General features: G+C 42.3%; 1 protein-coding gene and 1 long non-coding RNA gene across 2 annotated transcripts in view; one reads left to right on the forward strand and one right to left on the reverse strand.

Moving 5' to 3' along the window:
- trabd2b (TraB domain containing 2B) overlaps nucleotides 1–7075 on the reverse strand; it is a 41554-nt gene extending 34479 nt beyond the window's left edge. Inside the window, exon 1 of the mRNA XM_032527078.1 lies at nucleotides 7037–7075. Coding sequence (XP_032382969.1) covers nucleotides 7037–7075 — 39 coding nt within the window. The remainder of the gene's footprint in view (nucleotides 1–7036) is intronic.
- A 5362-nt stretch (nucleotides 7076–12437) lies between these two features.
- On the forward strand, nucleotides 12438–15663 carry LOC116695819 (uncharacterized). Its single transcript, XR_004333561.1, has 3 exons — nucleotides 12438–12452; nucleotides 14964–14968; nucleotides 15590–15663. It is a non-coding gene; the product is annotated as an uncharacterized LOC116695819 (long non-coding RNA).
- Nucleotides 15664–16816: the final 1153 nt, after the last annotated feature.

The following is a 16816-nucleotide window of genomic DNA, read 5'->3' on the forward strand; positions in this document are numbered from 1 at the left end:
TAGGGCAGGCATGGGAGCAACATAAAAAAGAGAACAGAAAATGTAATTTATCAACATCTGTGTCCATTGCAGCAATTGACCTTGAAGTGCGTTAAATCCTGGCTGTTTGCTAGCAATAGTGTTAGCTTGTTTGAAGGTTTTACAGGTCTGAAGCATGAGTAGGTGCCGATGACAAGGCACTGGAACCGAGAGAGCTCACTCTTGTCGACTACATCCCTCCCCTTTTATACCTCCTTAAATCGGAATCGGTGAATGTGAGTGATGGATAGTACTAAAGGGCTTTGGGCCGTGATACAACAGAAGGAAGTGTCAAACTGAAAAGGCCAAACACTGAACTCAGGCGAAGAGAAGAAAATATAATACCCAGGATTCTTTTTCACTTTACAGCTGCATGAGTCGGTCAAATCTCACTAAAACTGATCCCAAACTGATCAGGATGGGAGTGGACCCCTATCTGGTGGACTGGATCAGAGACTACCTCACCGACAGGCCACAGTACGTCAGGCTGAAGGACATCATGTCTGACACTGTGGTCAGCAGCACTGGAGCCCCCCAGGGCACAGTGCTGGCCCCTCTTCTCTTCACCCTGTACACCTCGGACTTCTGTTACAACTCAGAGCTGTGTCACATACAGAAGTACGCAGATGACACAGCCATCGTTGGGTGTATCAGGGGGGACAGGGAGGAGGAGTATCGGAGTCTGGTGGGGGACTTTGCTCTCTGGTGTCGCACTAACTGCCTACAGCTCAACAACCTCTAAAACAAAGGAGCTGGTCGTTGATTTTGGGAGGTCCAGACCAAAACCGCAACCAGTCCTGTTGGAGGGAGTTGAGGTGGAGGCAGTCCAATCATACAAATACCTCGGGCTGTGGCTGGACAACAAACTGGACTGGACACAAACAGCAGCCACCTGTACAGGAAGACACAGAGCCGGCTGTACTTCCTGAGAGGCTGCGCTCCTTTAACATCTGCAGCAAACTGCTGTGGATGTTCTACCTCTGTGGTCACCAGTGTCCTCTTCTACACTGTGGTGGCTGGGGGGGCAGCATATCAAAGAAGGACACCCACAGGCTGGACAAACTGATCAGGCGGGCCGGCTCTGTGGTCGGCATGAAGCTGGACTCACTGGTGACGGTGGCAGAGAGGAGGACATTGGACAAACTGCTGGCTATTACTGAAAATTCCAGCACCCCTGCACACCGTCCATCAGCACCCAGAGGAGCCGGTTCAGTGAAGGCTGCTCCTTCCCAAGTGCCGGACCAACAGACTCAAGGACTCCTTTGTCCCTCATGCCATCAGACTCTACAACTCCTCACTAGGGGGAGGAGGAAATAGGGCAGAGAGGACAACTACATACATACATACTACACATACACACATACATACATACATACTACAACACACATACATACATATATACATACATATAACATATATACATACATATATACATACATGCATACACAGTAAACATACATACATACATACACACAGTACACTACATACATACATACACGCACACCTAGTCACTTTATCACTTCAATACTGGACTCAACACTGGACACTTTAATAATAATTTATGGTCTTTTGTTTGTTTTATTTGACAAATGTTCTTATTGTTGTTATTATCATTATTGTTATTTTGTTGTCTTTATAACTGTCTTTTCTTTTCTTTTTTAATCTATTTTTAATTTGTTCTTTCTTGCTAAAAAATGGTGCTGGAATTTCATTTCCTTGCGGGAGTCATCCCAAAGGATAAATAAAGAGAAGTCTAAGTCTAAGTCTAAAAACACATCATTGACAACAGCAGTAAATGCACAGATATCAAAGTTTCAATCTTGTCTACTTCCATCTTTTTCCTTCCCTAATGCCCACTTTCCCAAAGCCACCCCTTTTAATTGTTCTATCCATTGCTCATCTCTTAGATGTGGTAAAACAATGACATAATTTCCACAACAGGAAGAAAGAGCAAAGGAATGAAGGAGGAATAGCAGGAGGAGAGCAGAGGAAAAAAACGTGTGAAAGAATGGTATAACACAAATAGAGCCTTGTTCTCTATGAGTGAGGCATGTGCTGTACAGATGGAGGTGATTCTTCTCCATTAGTGCAGTGAAGCGTCCGGGTTAGCTGGTATACACAGTGTACGGGTATACAGTAGGCCTGGCATGGATTCTGGGTATTACCAGGCAGTCAGGTGCATGAAAGCATGGCAGTGTGTGCCAGTGTCAGTCAGGAGATCTGAGAAAGTGTGTTCCTTTACACATCTACTTCTTTCGTAAACAAAGCTATTCTCAGTAGATCCATCATCTTTTTCCTACTCCTCGTTTTTAATTGTTGTCCTCTCAGATGTTATGAACACAATGACAGTAATAAATCCCCACTTCTTTAATCGTCACACTGGCTGCTACTATAGGAAGTCACATGGATGGCCTAACTGCAGTGGTTGCCAATGTTTTTGGTTTGTGACTTTTTGATGCAATGCAGCAGTGTCTATTTGAGATCACACGTCTGTGAGTTGTGAGCAGTTCCACTTAAAGGTGGTTTTCCCCTCTAAACATCTGAGACTGTTTTAGTTTTTTAAACCCTCCAATGTAAAACCTTCCAGCCTTAAACTTATGCTCAGCGGTGCTTTGAGATAAATGCTAATGTCAGCAAGCTAACATGTTGATGTTTAGCAAGTATAATGTTTACCATTTTCACCATCTTAGTTTATCATTTACTCATAAAGGACAACTTAAAAGTTTGATAGATTAAGTCAGGGGATCACCACAATTTCAGTAGAACTCTTGCTATGGAAACCATCAATATCTGTACAAAATGTTATGCCAATCTGTCCAATAAGAGGAATATTATAGTCTGGACCAAAGTGGCTGATAATAGCATGCTGCGATACTGAAATTCAAAACTTCCCTGCAGCCCAAAAATCATTTCCCCCATAGAAGGCTGAGATCTTTAAAACTGTTGATAGGACACAAAGAACTGAAAACTCGGTCAGTACTGTTTTTATTATGAATTTTCTAACTATGAGATAATAAAAAAAGTATTTTTTGTACATGGGGTAATCATTATAGTTTCTATCAATATGGAGCAAGTAAAATGCTAGTATTTGGTATTATCATTTTTTTCCTCTTCCAAATAAGCATATGTGGAGCAGACGTAGGAGTGACAAGCTGTGACATAAAGCACATTTCCTTATTTCTCTGGTTAATGGGAGGAGTGGTCTTAGTTTCCATAAAACAGTAAATATGTAATAGAAGCTATTAATTGCTGAAAACATGGTGCTATGTTGATGGTATTTATGGCACCTCATTTCATTTATCAGTTGATTCTTAAAGTTTTTGTAGCCTCTTTGAATTCCGACCATCCAAACAGAAAGGGAATTTAACTCTCTGTCTTTGTGACTGGTCATTTAATCAGCCTCTGATAAAGAAAACAGTACAAACAGTTTGAGGGTGGTGCGTTCCCCTCGACCGCTCTCGTCTCGCTGAGAGCCGCTTGTGTTTCATCGCCCGAGAAAGAGATCTAGATCCCTGACCCAGGACATGCACTGCTGGGTTCCTCTGGGCCGAGCCAGCGTCCCCTCCCCTAGGCTCCAGCTACAGACGGCAAGAGGGGATTGGGTTCACAGCATCCTGGGGTGATGGAAGGGAAGGAGGTAGGGAGTTGAAATAACATCCAGTGCAACCCAAGAATAGGAGAAGTGCGATAGCTCATCCCTGTTCCCCACAGAACAGCCCCAAAAAAGGGTGGAAACCAATTTGTGTGAGTATGCTCTCCTCTTCATGGCCACACACTTCATAAAAAACACCCTTGTGTCCGTTTTCTTTTAAGTTGTACTATCTCAGTATGACTGCGTGCTTGAATAAGCATATAGCAGTGGCGGAGGTATTTTAAAAGCCTGATGTTGTTTGACCCTTTACTCCGTGCTAGCTTTAAAAAGCACCTTGAATACATTAGAGTGGAAAGATGGTGTCACACAAGACCACATCAAAGTTGTCTGGACAGTCTCACATGATAGCTTCACTGTTGTCTCCTACAGTTTTATCAACAATGTCCTTTAAGACTTTCTCTTTCTTATTTTACTCCAAGGGAATCCTGGAACCTGTCGAGAGCTTTAAAGAAAACACTGAGCATTAAAATGCCTCAAACGCAACCAACAACGTCAGAGTGTTGCCGAAATAGTTTTACAGCCCTTCGGCGCCTTGCATGTTTGGTTATTGAAGGTAAGCAGCACTTTCAACTCGTCACATCTGGCATGAGCTATGGCAAGCCAGAGCCTTGCTTTCTTCCAAATCTTTATCCCTGTTAATACCCACGTTACACGCACACACACACACACATACAGTCACTCACTCACTCACTCACCTCACTCACTCACTCACTCACTCACTCACTCACTCACATATACAACCACCCATAAGCACCCAAACCTTTGAGCAATACCTGTACACAAACCACATATTGCAGAAAATGAATGAGAAGACATTTCAGATATTTTCCAGATTTTCAAATATTTTGAATATTGTTTCTCCTTTGTCTCTATCTTTCTTTCTCTTCGCACTTCCTTTCTCTCTCTTCTCATTCCCTCTCTTTCTCTGCCTTGTCTACCTCCTGCCTCAGCCTAGGAAATCCAGGGATTACCAGAGGGACAATCCCAGTGGCAAAGGCCTGCTGCTCTCTGCATCCGCAGAAAGCCCTCTATTCTTTCCCCTCCTTCTTCCTTCCGTCCTGTCTTATTTCCTCTCTGAAGCAGGGGGTGAGGGTCTAATGATGGGAGTAATCCTTCTCTTAGCCCCCTCATACATTTTTTTCTCCTCATTTCTTCCTCTGACTAAAGTTCCTTCTTTCCACCTCCACTACTATCCCCCTTACTCTGCTTGCTCTTCTCCGCTTGTTTATCTTCTTTCCTCCAATAAAACCAGACCCACAGGCACCCATACATATACACATACTGTATACACCCCTCCAGTCCCCAGAGCCTCCTGTCTCTCCTCTTAATAAGTCTCCAGTGAATGGGGGGTGGGGTGTCGCCCCTACACTTGTCCACAAACAAACCCCACTGTTGGACTTGGCAGCTCTGCCGCTGAGCCAGTCATCCCAGCTTCCCTGGCTCCTCAGAAAACAGAGAAAATAATAAAGTATCACTTGATCTGGACTGAAAAAGCACACAGCTGGTCCCTCATGCCCACAAGCGGAGGGTGTGAAAGAGTGGTGGAAAGTTATAGAAGGGAATTGTGCTAGCTTTTGCTTTCTTTTAACAGTAAGGGGCCAAAGCTGTTGAATAGGAATTAGTCTGTGTGAAAATATATTAGGACAACACAGCTGAACCTAACAGGAGTAGCCTAATAGGTAAAGGTGACAGGCAGAGAAAGGAAAATCTGTCCAACGCACCAAAAGTAAATACAAAAACACAAAAGGTAAAGAAAATATGCACTAATCAGTATTTTTATATTCAATAGATCCAATTACTGTTTACATTGAGTGTATAACTCATGACAGACCCAAAGAAAAAAGATCAGTTCCATTTTGCCAAGAGTTTTAGCATCTTTTAGCTCATTTGTTTTGGTTTTTACAGCCAAACAATTGGGTTGGTTGAAGTCGCGGAAAAACTCCGGTTATTGGTCAAATTTGCGAAAAAGTTGCAGTGATTGGTCAAAATTGTGATTTGCACCAAAGTCGCGGTGATTAGTTTAATTTGCGTGAATTGGTGCGATCGTGACATAGCAAAATCCTGGAGGGACTGTATGATGTGTTGAAAGTGCAGCATATACCTTAGCTGTTAGGTCGGTAAAATGATCTCTGTTGAATCACTGAGAACTAAAGAAACGTGTGTGAAGTATCATTTTCATCCTTCTTAGTGGCGTGATCTGCTTTATTTCGAGAAACAGTTTTTTCTATGAGATCACTGAAGTAAATAAACAGCACTCAGATTTCCCTCAGCTGTTTTAAGGAAAATAAGATTAAAGGACTTGCTAAGATCTACACTAGATCAGGTCACTCTAACCTTATCTCCCTCAAAGCTCATAGTCCACCTCTAACATCATGGCCTCCACTAATCCTAACACATTTCACAGTCTGCCTTTTTCTTTCAAGGGAAGAACTCTCATAGAATTCCATTGGATTTAGCCGGCTCCCATTATGATGTGTGATGCTATCCAAACCAGATGAGCTGGGTCTTCTCTGATGCTTGAGAAAAGAGCAGGCAGAAACAGCCGTGTATGTTTAAAACATGCCTCCCCGGCCCCTAACCAGGATCCGACCACTCTCTCTTATCTCCCCCAGTCTGTTTTAGTTGGACTAATGGCTTTAGACAGAGTGATACCCAAAGAATTATTTGTCCTTTGCAAAGTCCACATCTGAGGTCCGGCTGAAACATGAGCACAGCGCATGATCTCCTGCATGAACTAAAATTGTGTAGTGCAGGAAAATTCGGATCCAGATTGAGAAACAGCAGTTGTCCAAACTGTTAGTAGGAGCTGGTCCAGGTGAATAATTCTTTTTAAATAGAGAAATCAATGCAGAGGTTTGTATGTGTGTGTTTGTGTGCGCGTGTGTGTGTGCACGTGTGTGTATGAAGCATGGATGCAGCCTCCAATCATCACACATCATTGTCATGATGTTCAAATGCCTGTCAAACAGATTTTTCTCTTTGTGAGTTTGTGTGTGCAGCTCAGTAAGCATTCAATATGGAATTGTTCTTGTTTGCACTATTTGACTGGCAGATCGGTTTACCCCTGCAAACTACTACACTTTAGTAGCATTGAGTGAGATGCAGCAGACCATGTCTATATAAAAAGCATATTTTCATATCAAAGGGATATGATTGAGAGGTTTTGTGTACGAGTTAACATCTGCATATCGTGCTTGTGTGCTTCAGAAAAGTAGTAGAAGGTAAATGGAGGATGTAAGTAAGAGAGAGCATGGGGGCATAAATGCCAGATGTTTACAGTTACAGTAACCAGGAGAGGTAGAGAGGAGGGAGCAGACCTATTGTCCCTCTCCTCCTCCTCCTCCTCCTCCTCCTCCTCTGTCTAACAGGTCTGGAGAGCAGCTGGGCAGATTTGTCCTCCACCATCTCCCTTCTACATCCTCCTAAAGCCCCTCCATCCTCTGCCCTGTCCCTATCTCTCCAAAATACAACTTGTGTCTCTTCATCTTCCATCAATTTTCAAACCCTCAAGCACCAGCCTTCCCCCCTTTCCCCACCCAGGTTATGCGCTCTAAATGACAAATCTCTAGATTATACAGTTCAACAACGAGCCCTTCATCCCTCTCCCACCCAATTACTCGTTCTCTTTTGTTTTTTCATTTGATGGCGGCTCCCCTTCCACCACTGTCACTGATCTCTGTTTATTTAGCTTATATGTGCTTCCTCCTTCCTGTGCTCCACTTTGTACACACTCACACACACGCACATGGTACTTGCTGCCTGTGTGTAGACGTGCATGCATGTGGGTACTGTGTGTTTGTGTTTCCACGTGTCTGTCTTCACTGTAGAGTTTATCCAAATTGCACAGTGCTCTGACTGTCTAATAGACTGTAGCACCAGAAGGACGAGTAAGTAGACCAAACATTCTCTCCTCTCCTCCACTCATGGCTCTATTAGACTCGATGCTGAAGCAAATGCAGCGTAATCCCACACAAGCACACCATTTCACGGCAAATCAGCAGGAAAAATTATCAATTTCATGCAAGCGTATTTTGTCTACAGAAAAACAGAGACAGACAAAATGATAATGTATACCTTGAGACACAGACTGTGAACAAACAGTATACGTGTGTGTGTGTGTGTTAAATAAAGGTTTTCAGGGGGGAAATCACACAGTGAGCTAGGTCCAGCTGCTCTGTCATTTCAAAACTTGTCAGCACATCCATGAGGCAGCAGTTTCCAAATCATCTTCCTGATGAGAACAAGCTGCCTCAGATAAAGCGTGGAAAGAAAGAACCAAACACACACAAATGTACAGTATACAACCTTCCCAACTATCGCCTACTGAGGTTTGCCAGCACTTAAAAACTGTGGGACCACCAGAGAGACTTCTTCTATGTGTTTGACAAATATAAAAAAAAGTTTTTTAGTGTTGGAAAATGTTTATTGGCTGCATCTTTTCTTACAGTAATGAGAGGGAGATTAACCCCCTGCCATGCCGCATTCTGTACATCGTAATATGTGTGTGTGTGTGTGGTGTGTGTGTGTGTGTGTGTGTGTGTGTGGTGTGTGTGTGTGTGTGTGTGTGTGTAGACGTGTTTGTCAGGCTGGTCCAGAACATGTTCTTTCGCCACTGCCAAAAGATTAAGAATGCACTTTCCAGTAACTCCTAAGTTGTCTCGTTACGTGCTGTCTGGCTAGCTAGCCACTGGTAAAGCCCATGATCATGAACCAGCTGGGTTTTGTTCAGAGATGAAGTGTGCGTATTTAAACTCTGCAGAGTGCTACGTGCAGTCACCGTGGCTAAGGTCGCCGTTGGTGGTGGAGAATAAATGCCTCCAAACTTTAAGGTGGCTGCTTGTTTTCTATTTCTCCATGTGTAAAATACAGAAAGGTGCGGAAGGCTTTTGATTTGTTAGAAGCCGCATTGTCAGAGCTGAGCTATGTAACAAGTTACTTCTGCGGTTGCGTAGTTAGTGAATTAATGTACAGTTGTCACACACAAACATTGACGTACGTACATACAGTATGAGAAGAGCTTTCTGTGCTGCCCTGGTTTGATTACAGACATGAGACCAACTCCTGCCATTTCTCTTTCTCTATTTCTTTACGCTCTCCTTCTGTGTGAATGAAAAGCAGATGAAGAGCAGACTAACAGTCAGTGTACAAGGTGTCATGTGCTGGACTGACTGGAGAAATCTTGGTACACTTGATCACTTCTTAATCCACTTCTACAGTACATGGACTGATCATTTGGAGCGATATCACGCACTTGCACAAAACTCAATCATCCTCACAGAGGCCTTTAAATGGCAACAGCAACCTTCACAGAGGAGTGAAAGTTCAGCTGGGGACAGAGACCAAACTAGGGAAGGAAAAGTCAGAAGTAACACTGTTGAGGAAAAAAGATGCAAGGGAGGAATATGTGTGTAAAACTGAAAATGATGTATAAAGAAATAGGGTTTTACTTACCCACTGCATACATATGAATTGTCTTTAAGAGCTCTATTGTTCAAAAAAAGAAAAAAGGGGACAAAAAAATCCAAACATGGGTGTCCTGAAAAGTGAACAAAATAATGAGATTTATGAACGTCAGCCAGGAGGTTTCCAAAGTGCTTCTCTTAATTACTGTGGTTCAGCAATTTTGGCCTCACCATGCTGCAATTAATTAACAGAACCTGTTCATGCTGACAGCTAAAACCCACATCAGGCCTCTGCCCAAAACTGAACTGAGGAAGAATAAATCATTTTCACGAGCAGCCCATAAATGATTCGGCCTGCATCGTCGGAGCAACTAATCAACGTTGGAGGAGGGATATCTGGAGACAACAAGGATTTGTGTGTTTGTGTGTGTGTTTGCTTGTGTTTGTGTGGGAGAGACAGAGAAAATAGAGACAGTATTGTGTGTGTGTGTGTGTGTGTGTGTGTGGTGTGTGTGTGTGTGTGTGTGTGTGTGTGTGTGTGTGTGTGGTGTGTGTGTGTGTGTGTGTGTGTGTGTGTGTGTGTTAGGAAGGAGGCCAGAAAAAGAGGCAGTTGAGGGAAGCCAACATAGAGACAGAGCAAAACAAACAAGACTCTCAGAAGCCCTGAGTGGGAGGTGGGGAAGGCGGAGAGACGGCCCAGTGATATGGGAAACAACTCCTCCATGCTGCCAGGGGTTTAGAGGTGGAAGGTAGTGTCACACTAGATCAGTAGCTCTTTCTCTGTTGTCTTTCCATCAAGATTGAAAATGACTATTGTTGACGCTTTTTATCAATGTTTTTAACTTTTTCTTACGTTTTAGTCTCATTTTTCAACACTTTTGAAGTTGTTTTTAAAATGTTGGTCACTTTTTTAACGTTTTCAACTACACTGACTTATTAACTTTAGTTTTACAGTTTTTTCTGGAATTTATGGTCCATAAACCTCATTTATAGGAAATTATACCTAATGTTTGAGTTAGAAAAGCAGAAATTAGGAATTATTTGGACTAAAATTAAAGGAATGTATGTTGATGGATAATCACAGACTGGAATATGTCAACTTTTACTCAATACTATTTCAAAACCACTTCGATTTTTTTCTTTTTTTCAAATGCTATAAAATTGAATACGACACCCCACAATTAATGAAAGCAGAGAGTTGTACTTGCCAAAGAGCGTTGTGTGGAATCAATCCTGTCATTTTGGGTAATTGGGTAGTTAAAAAGAACATTGATATAGGAAAACAGGTCAATTTGACCCGAGGACAACATGAGGGCTAGCTGGCCTTGGCTAGCAGCAGTGCTGGCTGTCACATCAGAGGCATTTAATAATAAATCTGCAGTTTGTGCTCTAAGCTCTGTTGATTAGAGCACACGCCAAGCCTTAGAGAATGTTTTTCTCCTCACTTTATTTACAACATCGATTCATTTTTGCATGTGTATGCACGTATGTGTGTGTGGAATGGTGTGAGAGAGATTGAGGTTGAGAAAGCTGAGAGCTAATGAAGATAGATCCTAGTAATCGTGTGTGTCTGTGTCTGCATGCACCAACCAATGTGAGCTAATGTAATAATTCTATCATAACGCCAGCAGGGAAATGAATTTCACCATGTCTGGTGCATGCATGAATATATAGTCCTTGATGAATCGGTGACACATATTCTTGGCTCTTCCTTGATCTCTGTAGTGGCTTTGTCATCAGGTACCTGCTGTTACTGCTTGCTTTAAGTCTTAATGTCTGGAACCCCAAAACTGAACCACAGTTTGCTAAATGGCACCAACTACTATATTCAAAAGCATACACATACGTGAACACAGATTCATACTGCAGAAGTGTAACTACACTTTCTTTCTTTCTTTCTTGCTGGCTTGCTTGCTTGCGAGGCACACACACTTCCATATTTATCCAACCGTCAACCACCCAAAGCTCTCACCAACCGTGCAGGCTCCTAGGGAAAGTGCTTTGCATAAAGAAATCCAATATGATTAAGACTATGATTGCTGCCTCTAATAGTTTTAGCACCAATACCCTCTATTAAGGAAAACATTGGGGTTGGACCACAGTTCAGCATAGGCTTTTGACAGAAGAGATCAGCATGTGGGAAAGACCCATAATTGTGTGTGTGTGTGTGTGTGTGTTGGTGTGTGTGTGTGTGTGTGTGGTGTGTGTGTGGTGTGTGTGTGTGTGTGTGTGTGTGTGTGTGTTCGTAGTTGAGTTGTACATATGTGGGTACATACATCTGTCTATGAATGTGAGTGCTTTGTGTGCATTTGTGCGGCCCACAGTGGCTCAAGGGCAGACTTGGTTGGCCATGCTGAGGGTTTATGGTCAATCCGACCACCAGATCACAGGATTGTGGCTTGAGATGGGCCGCAAATCATCAAACAGGCCACACGGATGGAGAGGAATGCTGAAGCAGACGGGGGGAGTGCTGGATAAACAAAATTACAACTTATGCAGTTTGTCTTCACTGGAAGGCAAAACGAAAACCTTTGGAATAAACAGCTAGTGGAGCATAGTTTGTGTACTGCTGTATCAAGCTAACTGCTAATGCTCTAGCCAGTCAGGCTAGTGCTAGTCTATCGCAATAGCTTTTCTCTATTTTTTTTATTTATTTATTCACTCACCCTGGCATATAGTTCACCATTCATACACAATTGGGGAAAATAAGAAGGGAAAATAAAGCTCTAAGTTTGCGGGATAAGGATAAGTTCACACTATTTATTTTAAAAAGTATTTGTACCATTGACTCTTGTTAAAAACTGTTTGCTAACAATTTCTCTTTTGTGGAAGAGTTTATACTCCGACAGACAGAGGAGGTTAAATCAAAGTGACAGATGCAGAATATGTTATGACAACTTCCATCATTTCTGACTCTCCGCCTCTCTGTCCCCTCAAAGGTCAGCACTGTCAAGGTGGCATGCTATTGGTCAACTGGGCAAAATTGCAGGTAAAAAAATTAACTCAATGGAAAAATTATTTTGTGGATTTATTGCGCTTTGTGTGTGAATCAACTAATTGCAGCAATATCAAGTTTACTCAACATGTGTACAGTCAGTCCCTTCAGGATTTTGCGTTGTCGCGAAATCGACCAATCACCTTGACTTCGTGCGACTTGCAGTTTTTAGTAATCACTGCAACTTTTCTGCAAATTTGACCAATAACCAAAGTTTCCCATGACTTTAACCAATCACAGCAGTCCCACGTGGCAGACTTTGTATCAGTATGTGACTCTGAGAGCCAATGATTTAGCGGGAGTGAGAATGGGTTGATGTCACACATACGTGGCCATATTCATTTCCTTGTTTCTGCTCTGAACATCTCATATTTACCAACAAAATGTACAGCAAAAGACCGTGCAAAACATGTCAGACCGTCCTGTCAACCTCTAGACATTTAAACATGAATGTACGCTTTAATTATTTTTGACTCTGATGTTGTTGAAGCAGCCGCTGTTTCAATCCTGTCGGCTCTCTGCAGCAGGAGAGGCTGCTCAGTTCCCCCGCGACAGACACACACATACACAAACACGCACACGGTGGATGCAGGAAAAAACGGAGATGAGACCAACAGGATGATCTAAATTGAGGACAGCTACGCTCGTTACTGTACGTGCAATTATAAGTTTAAGTCCAATAAGTGCTTTATCAAACCGTATGAATGTGTGTCCCAGCCCAGGATAGGAAATGACCTGACAAAGTAAAGATCAACAAGCCACTGACAGACATGTTCAAATTTCATTCAATAAATTAGTATTTTTTTGTCTTAAATCCACCAGCCATTTTCATATTATATTAACATTTGCAGCACCCTAAGCCTTTTGGCATTGTTGCTAGGAAAACTCGCCATAGAGTAATTTTATTTTCCTCAAAACAAGTTTCCTTTTTATTTTTAAAGCACTACAAAACAAAACAAATCACAGCTTTTTTTGCAACTTTCTCTGTCTCCCGCAACTTCATCGCTACAAACAAAAGACATTGCAACTTTTATCTAAATATTTTTACAAAAGCTCCTGCAAAATCAGGCATTTTGGGCCGCAACAATCACAAAAAAAGCCCACGAAATCCTGGAGGGACTGACAAGTTCCCAATCTGATTTGGAAAACTGAAGCTTGTATTGTGTTGTAGAAAAAACTTAGAAATTAAAGTTCTTAATCAGCACATTCTCTCTCTCAAGCACACACACACACACACCACACACACACACACACACACACACACACACACACACACACACACACCAGCATAATGGGCCAAGTCTCACCACAGAGGAAACATTTTAAACATTAAACAAAGCTGCTGTGAGTTTCCAGAACTGTTTAGTTTTTTTTTTTTTTTATTGTAAGAAATGATTTGCCTCCTATGTAGTGGACTATAAAATAGACATGTGTTTCACCAAATTCAAACTAATCTTTGTGTTGATGTGGCCAAAAATAATCATTACTTCACTATGCCCTCTGTCTATGTGTGTATTACTGGTGGTATTGTCTAAATAAACAAGAGCTTTTTTTTCCGCGCCAGGCTCTCAGTTTCCATCTCACCACACTCCCCCTGGGCCAAAGCCTATCTTAATTAACACTGGGATTTTACTAGATCACTGTTGGTTTAGTACCAGCTTCACATCGGCGGTGACAGTAATTAAGCGTTGAAGTCGAGGCTGTGGCTTCAGTGTGTCACTTAAAATGTGAATATTATGTGTCTTACACACACACAAACACACATTAACACACCAACATGATGTTATCGACTTGAGGGTCACTGAAAACAAAACAATATCTGTCAGTCAATTGAGTAGAAATGAAGTGCCGCACTCTGAGTGTGTGTGTGTGTGTGTGTGTGTGTGTGTCTCTGTGAGTGTTTGTGTTCTTCTGCATGCATGAGTGTGTGCCAGTGACCCAATCAGCAGTGTGTGGTTACGGGTGAGTAGACATGGTTTCAATGGCTCAACACACAAACACATGCACGCACACACACACACACACACACACACACACACACACACACACACACACACACACACACACACAGATGCCTTGCAGAGTTCAGGGTTACAACAGAAGAATGGAGAAGAATGATTGTACTCTATAGCTTCCACAAATAAATACCCTGTCCACCACAGCCATAGTTGTGAAAATACTATAAAGGAAGTAACACGCAACTAAACACACACTAGTATTAACATTCATACACATATAAACACATGAAGTACCTTAAAGATGGAAAAAAATAGAAGATAGAAAAACACAGACACACAGATGTTTGCATTACCTGTGGAACAACATGAACAAGCTCAAGAATGCTCACCCGCTAAAACAAAACTCTCCTTCTCCCAGTTTCTCTTCTTTCTTCCCTTTCCCTCAGGTCACCGTCCCTTTCTCGCCACCTCATTTCCTCTCCCTCACTGACCCACTGCTCTTTCTGTCTGCACCCCCACCCACACCCCCACCTGGTTCGTTTCAGGCCAGGCTGGCAGTGGCCACGGCAACACTCCAAGAAGGTGGTTGAGTCAACAGAGAGCAACAGAGGCCCTCCTCTCAACCCCCGTCTCTGGGGGTGAGAGGGTACAGCGAGGGTACCTCCACTTTTACTGCAGAGATCCCTGAATGAGAAAAAGAGTAAAAGAAATGGGAAGGAACCTCTAGAAGAGAAAATAATGTCGACACTTAAGAAAAAATTACATTTACCTCAACAGCAAACACTGCTACAAATGTGAGTCCTATTAGGTTGAATGCCAGTAGCATTTGTGCTATAAAAGACGTCTGGAAATCCAGACTGTTATGTTGCTGTGATGTTGGCTCATTTTGCCTCAAATCATCTATGCAAGTGCAAATGTATCTAATATGTCAAGAAGAGAACTAGTCTTAACAAAAAATATGCCAAACAAACAGAGAGACATAGGGCCCTATTTTGCACCCAGCGCATCGCGGCGCAAAGTCCGACACCAGTGACTTTGCTATTTTAACCCTTGTGTTGTCTTCCCTGTGACCATGAAAATTTTTTTCACCTTATCTCAAAGTTTTTTATGAAGTTTTGGTATTTTTTCTTCTCGTCAATTTTGCCGCTTTTAAAAAAATGTTCAACCGTATTTCAACTTCTTCTATTTCAGATATATAAAAAAAATTTGAAAATGGATCAATTTGACCTGAAGACAACATGAGGGTTAAAACCGACGCAGATGTTAATTTCCCATCCTGCGCTCACGTCGTTTAAATAGCAAAGGGACCTGCGCCCATCTTTGCACCCATAGGCGTGGTTTTACAGGGAGGTGTGTTCAGGCAAATTCTTGACATATTGCTATCTAGTAAATTGTACCACTGACCACAAAAACCTGGTCTAAAGTCAGTAACCAACATTTCATTGTTATTTTAACAGCGCATTAGCATACACTATGCTTGTTACACACACACACATACACACACAGGGAAGCAAACACATGCAAAAGATATATATAAAGATATATATATATATATATAATATAGAAGGATTAGTCTGAGAAGGAGCAGGTGGAAGCAAATAGCTTATTGGGTCCTGCCCCTATTTCACAAAATCATATTAAGTAGATATGCAAACACAGCATACTATGTTGTTTATTATTATCAACAATATACAACAATACTTTTACATCATAGTTCCATTCCTATGTTCCTGTCTATTCTTTTCTGTTTTGATCAAGTAATGATTTAATCTATTTTTGAACTGAAGGTTATGATGGCTCTGTTTGATGTCAGTGTTCAGTCCATTCCATAAGGTGACTCCACAAGATACAAGAGGGGAGAAAGGTGCACGCCATGCAACAAAGGCCCTCAGCCAGGGATGTTGCAGTTATTTGGTATAAACCACTGTGACATTGGAAATTTGCGCCGTTGACCAACTGCCAACCATCTTGTCTGTGTAAAGTCCAAAATGGAAGGACGTTGTCATACACGCAGTGTCCTGCAAGCTGTCACTGTGTGCCAACCTTAACATGTCACCCATTTCTGTGTTTGCAGTTTTGATTTAACTACTTTTGGCTCCTATTTCATGGGGTGTTCAAGTTATTCTGTCTACTCTTTGAGAGTGTAAGTGAGCAGCATGTTAGAAGGCAGGTGAGGTCAGGACTTTAGGAAAGTATTCAGGAGAGGAGATGCTATGTTTGCTGTCTGGCTCTAATCTCGTGTCGAGGGTGTGATGGCTTGTGTCAGTTCACACTAATGTGCTACGTTTCCCCTGCTGTTGCTAAAATGGTGGACGAGATGTTGGTGTGTGTGAAAGTGGGTATCATCATACAAGTGTCTGTAACGGTGAACAACACACACACACACACACACACAAATCAAGCAGAGACCTGGGATGGGTGACACAGACACATGTTTATCATTGAGGGGATTGGTTGGATTCCTTTCATGTGAAAATGGCTGACTGTTCCCTCGCTCCCAGCCTGACCCCTCAGCTGCCTTTATCTCCCTTTCTGTCTGTCTCTCACTTTCTCTTTTGCTCTCTCACTCTCTCTTCCTGACCTCTTTGCTTTCTCCCTCGCTTTCTCCCTGGACAATTTCTCTTTAGCACTTTCTCATCTCTCTTGTCTAACTCTGACCCTTAGTCTTCATCTGACTTTACACTCATTTTATTTCTCTTTATGTCTTTCTTCCTGTCTCTCTTTCACTACCCTCTAAACCCATCTGCTTTTCATCTGAGCCCGATAGACGGAGCGGGGAAAGCTGGTGGTT

Source organism: Etheostoma spectabile, chromosome 9, assembly GCF_008692095.1.
Source record: "Etheostoma spectabile isolate EspeVRDwgs_2016 chromosome 9, UIUC_Espe_1.0, whole genome shotgun sequence".
In the NCBI taxonomy this organism is placed as follows: Eukaryota; Metazoa; Chordata; class Actinopteri; order Perciformes; family Percidae; genus Etheostoma; species Etheostoma spectabile.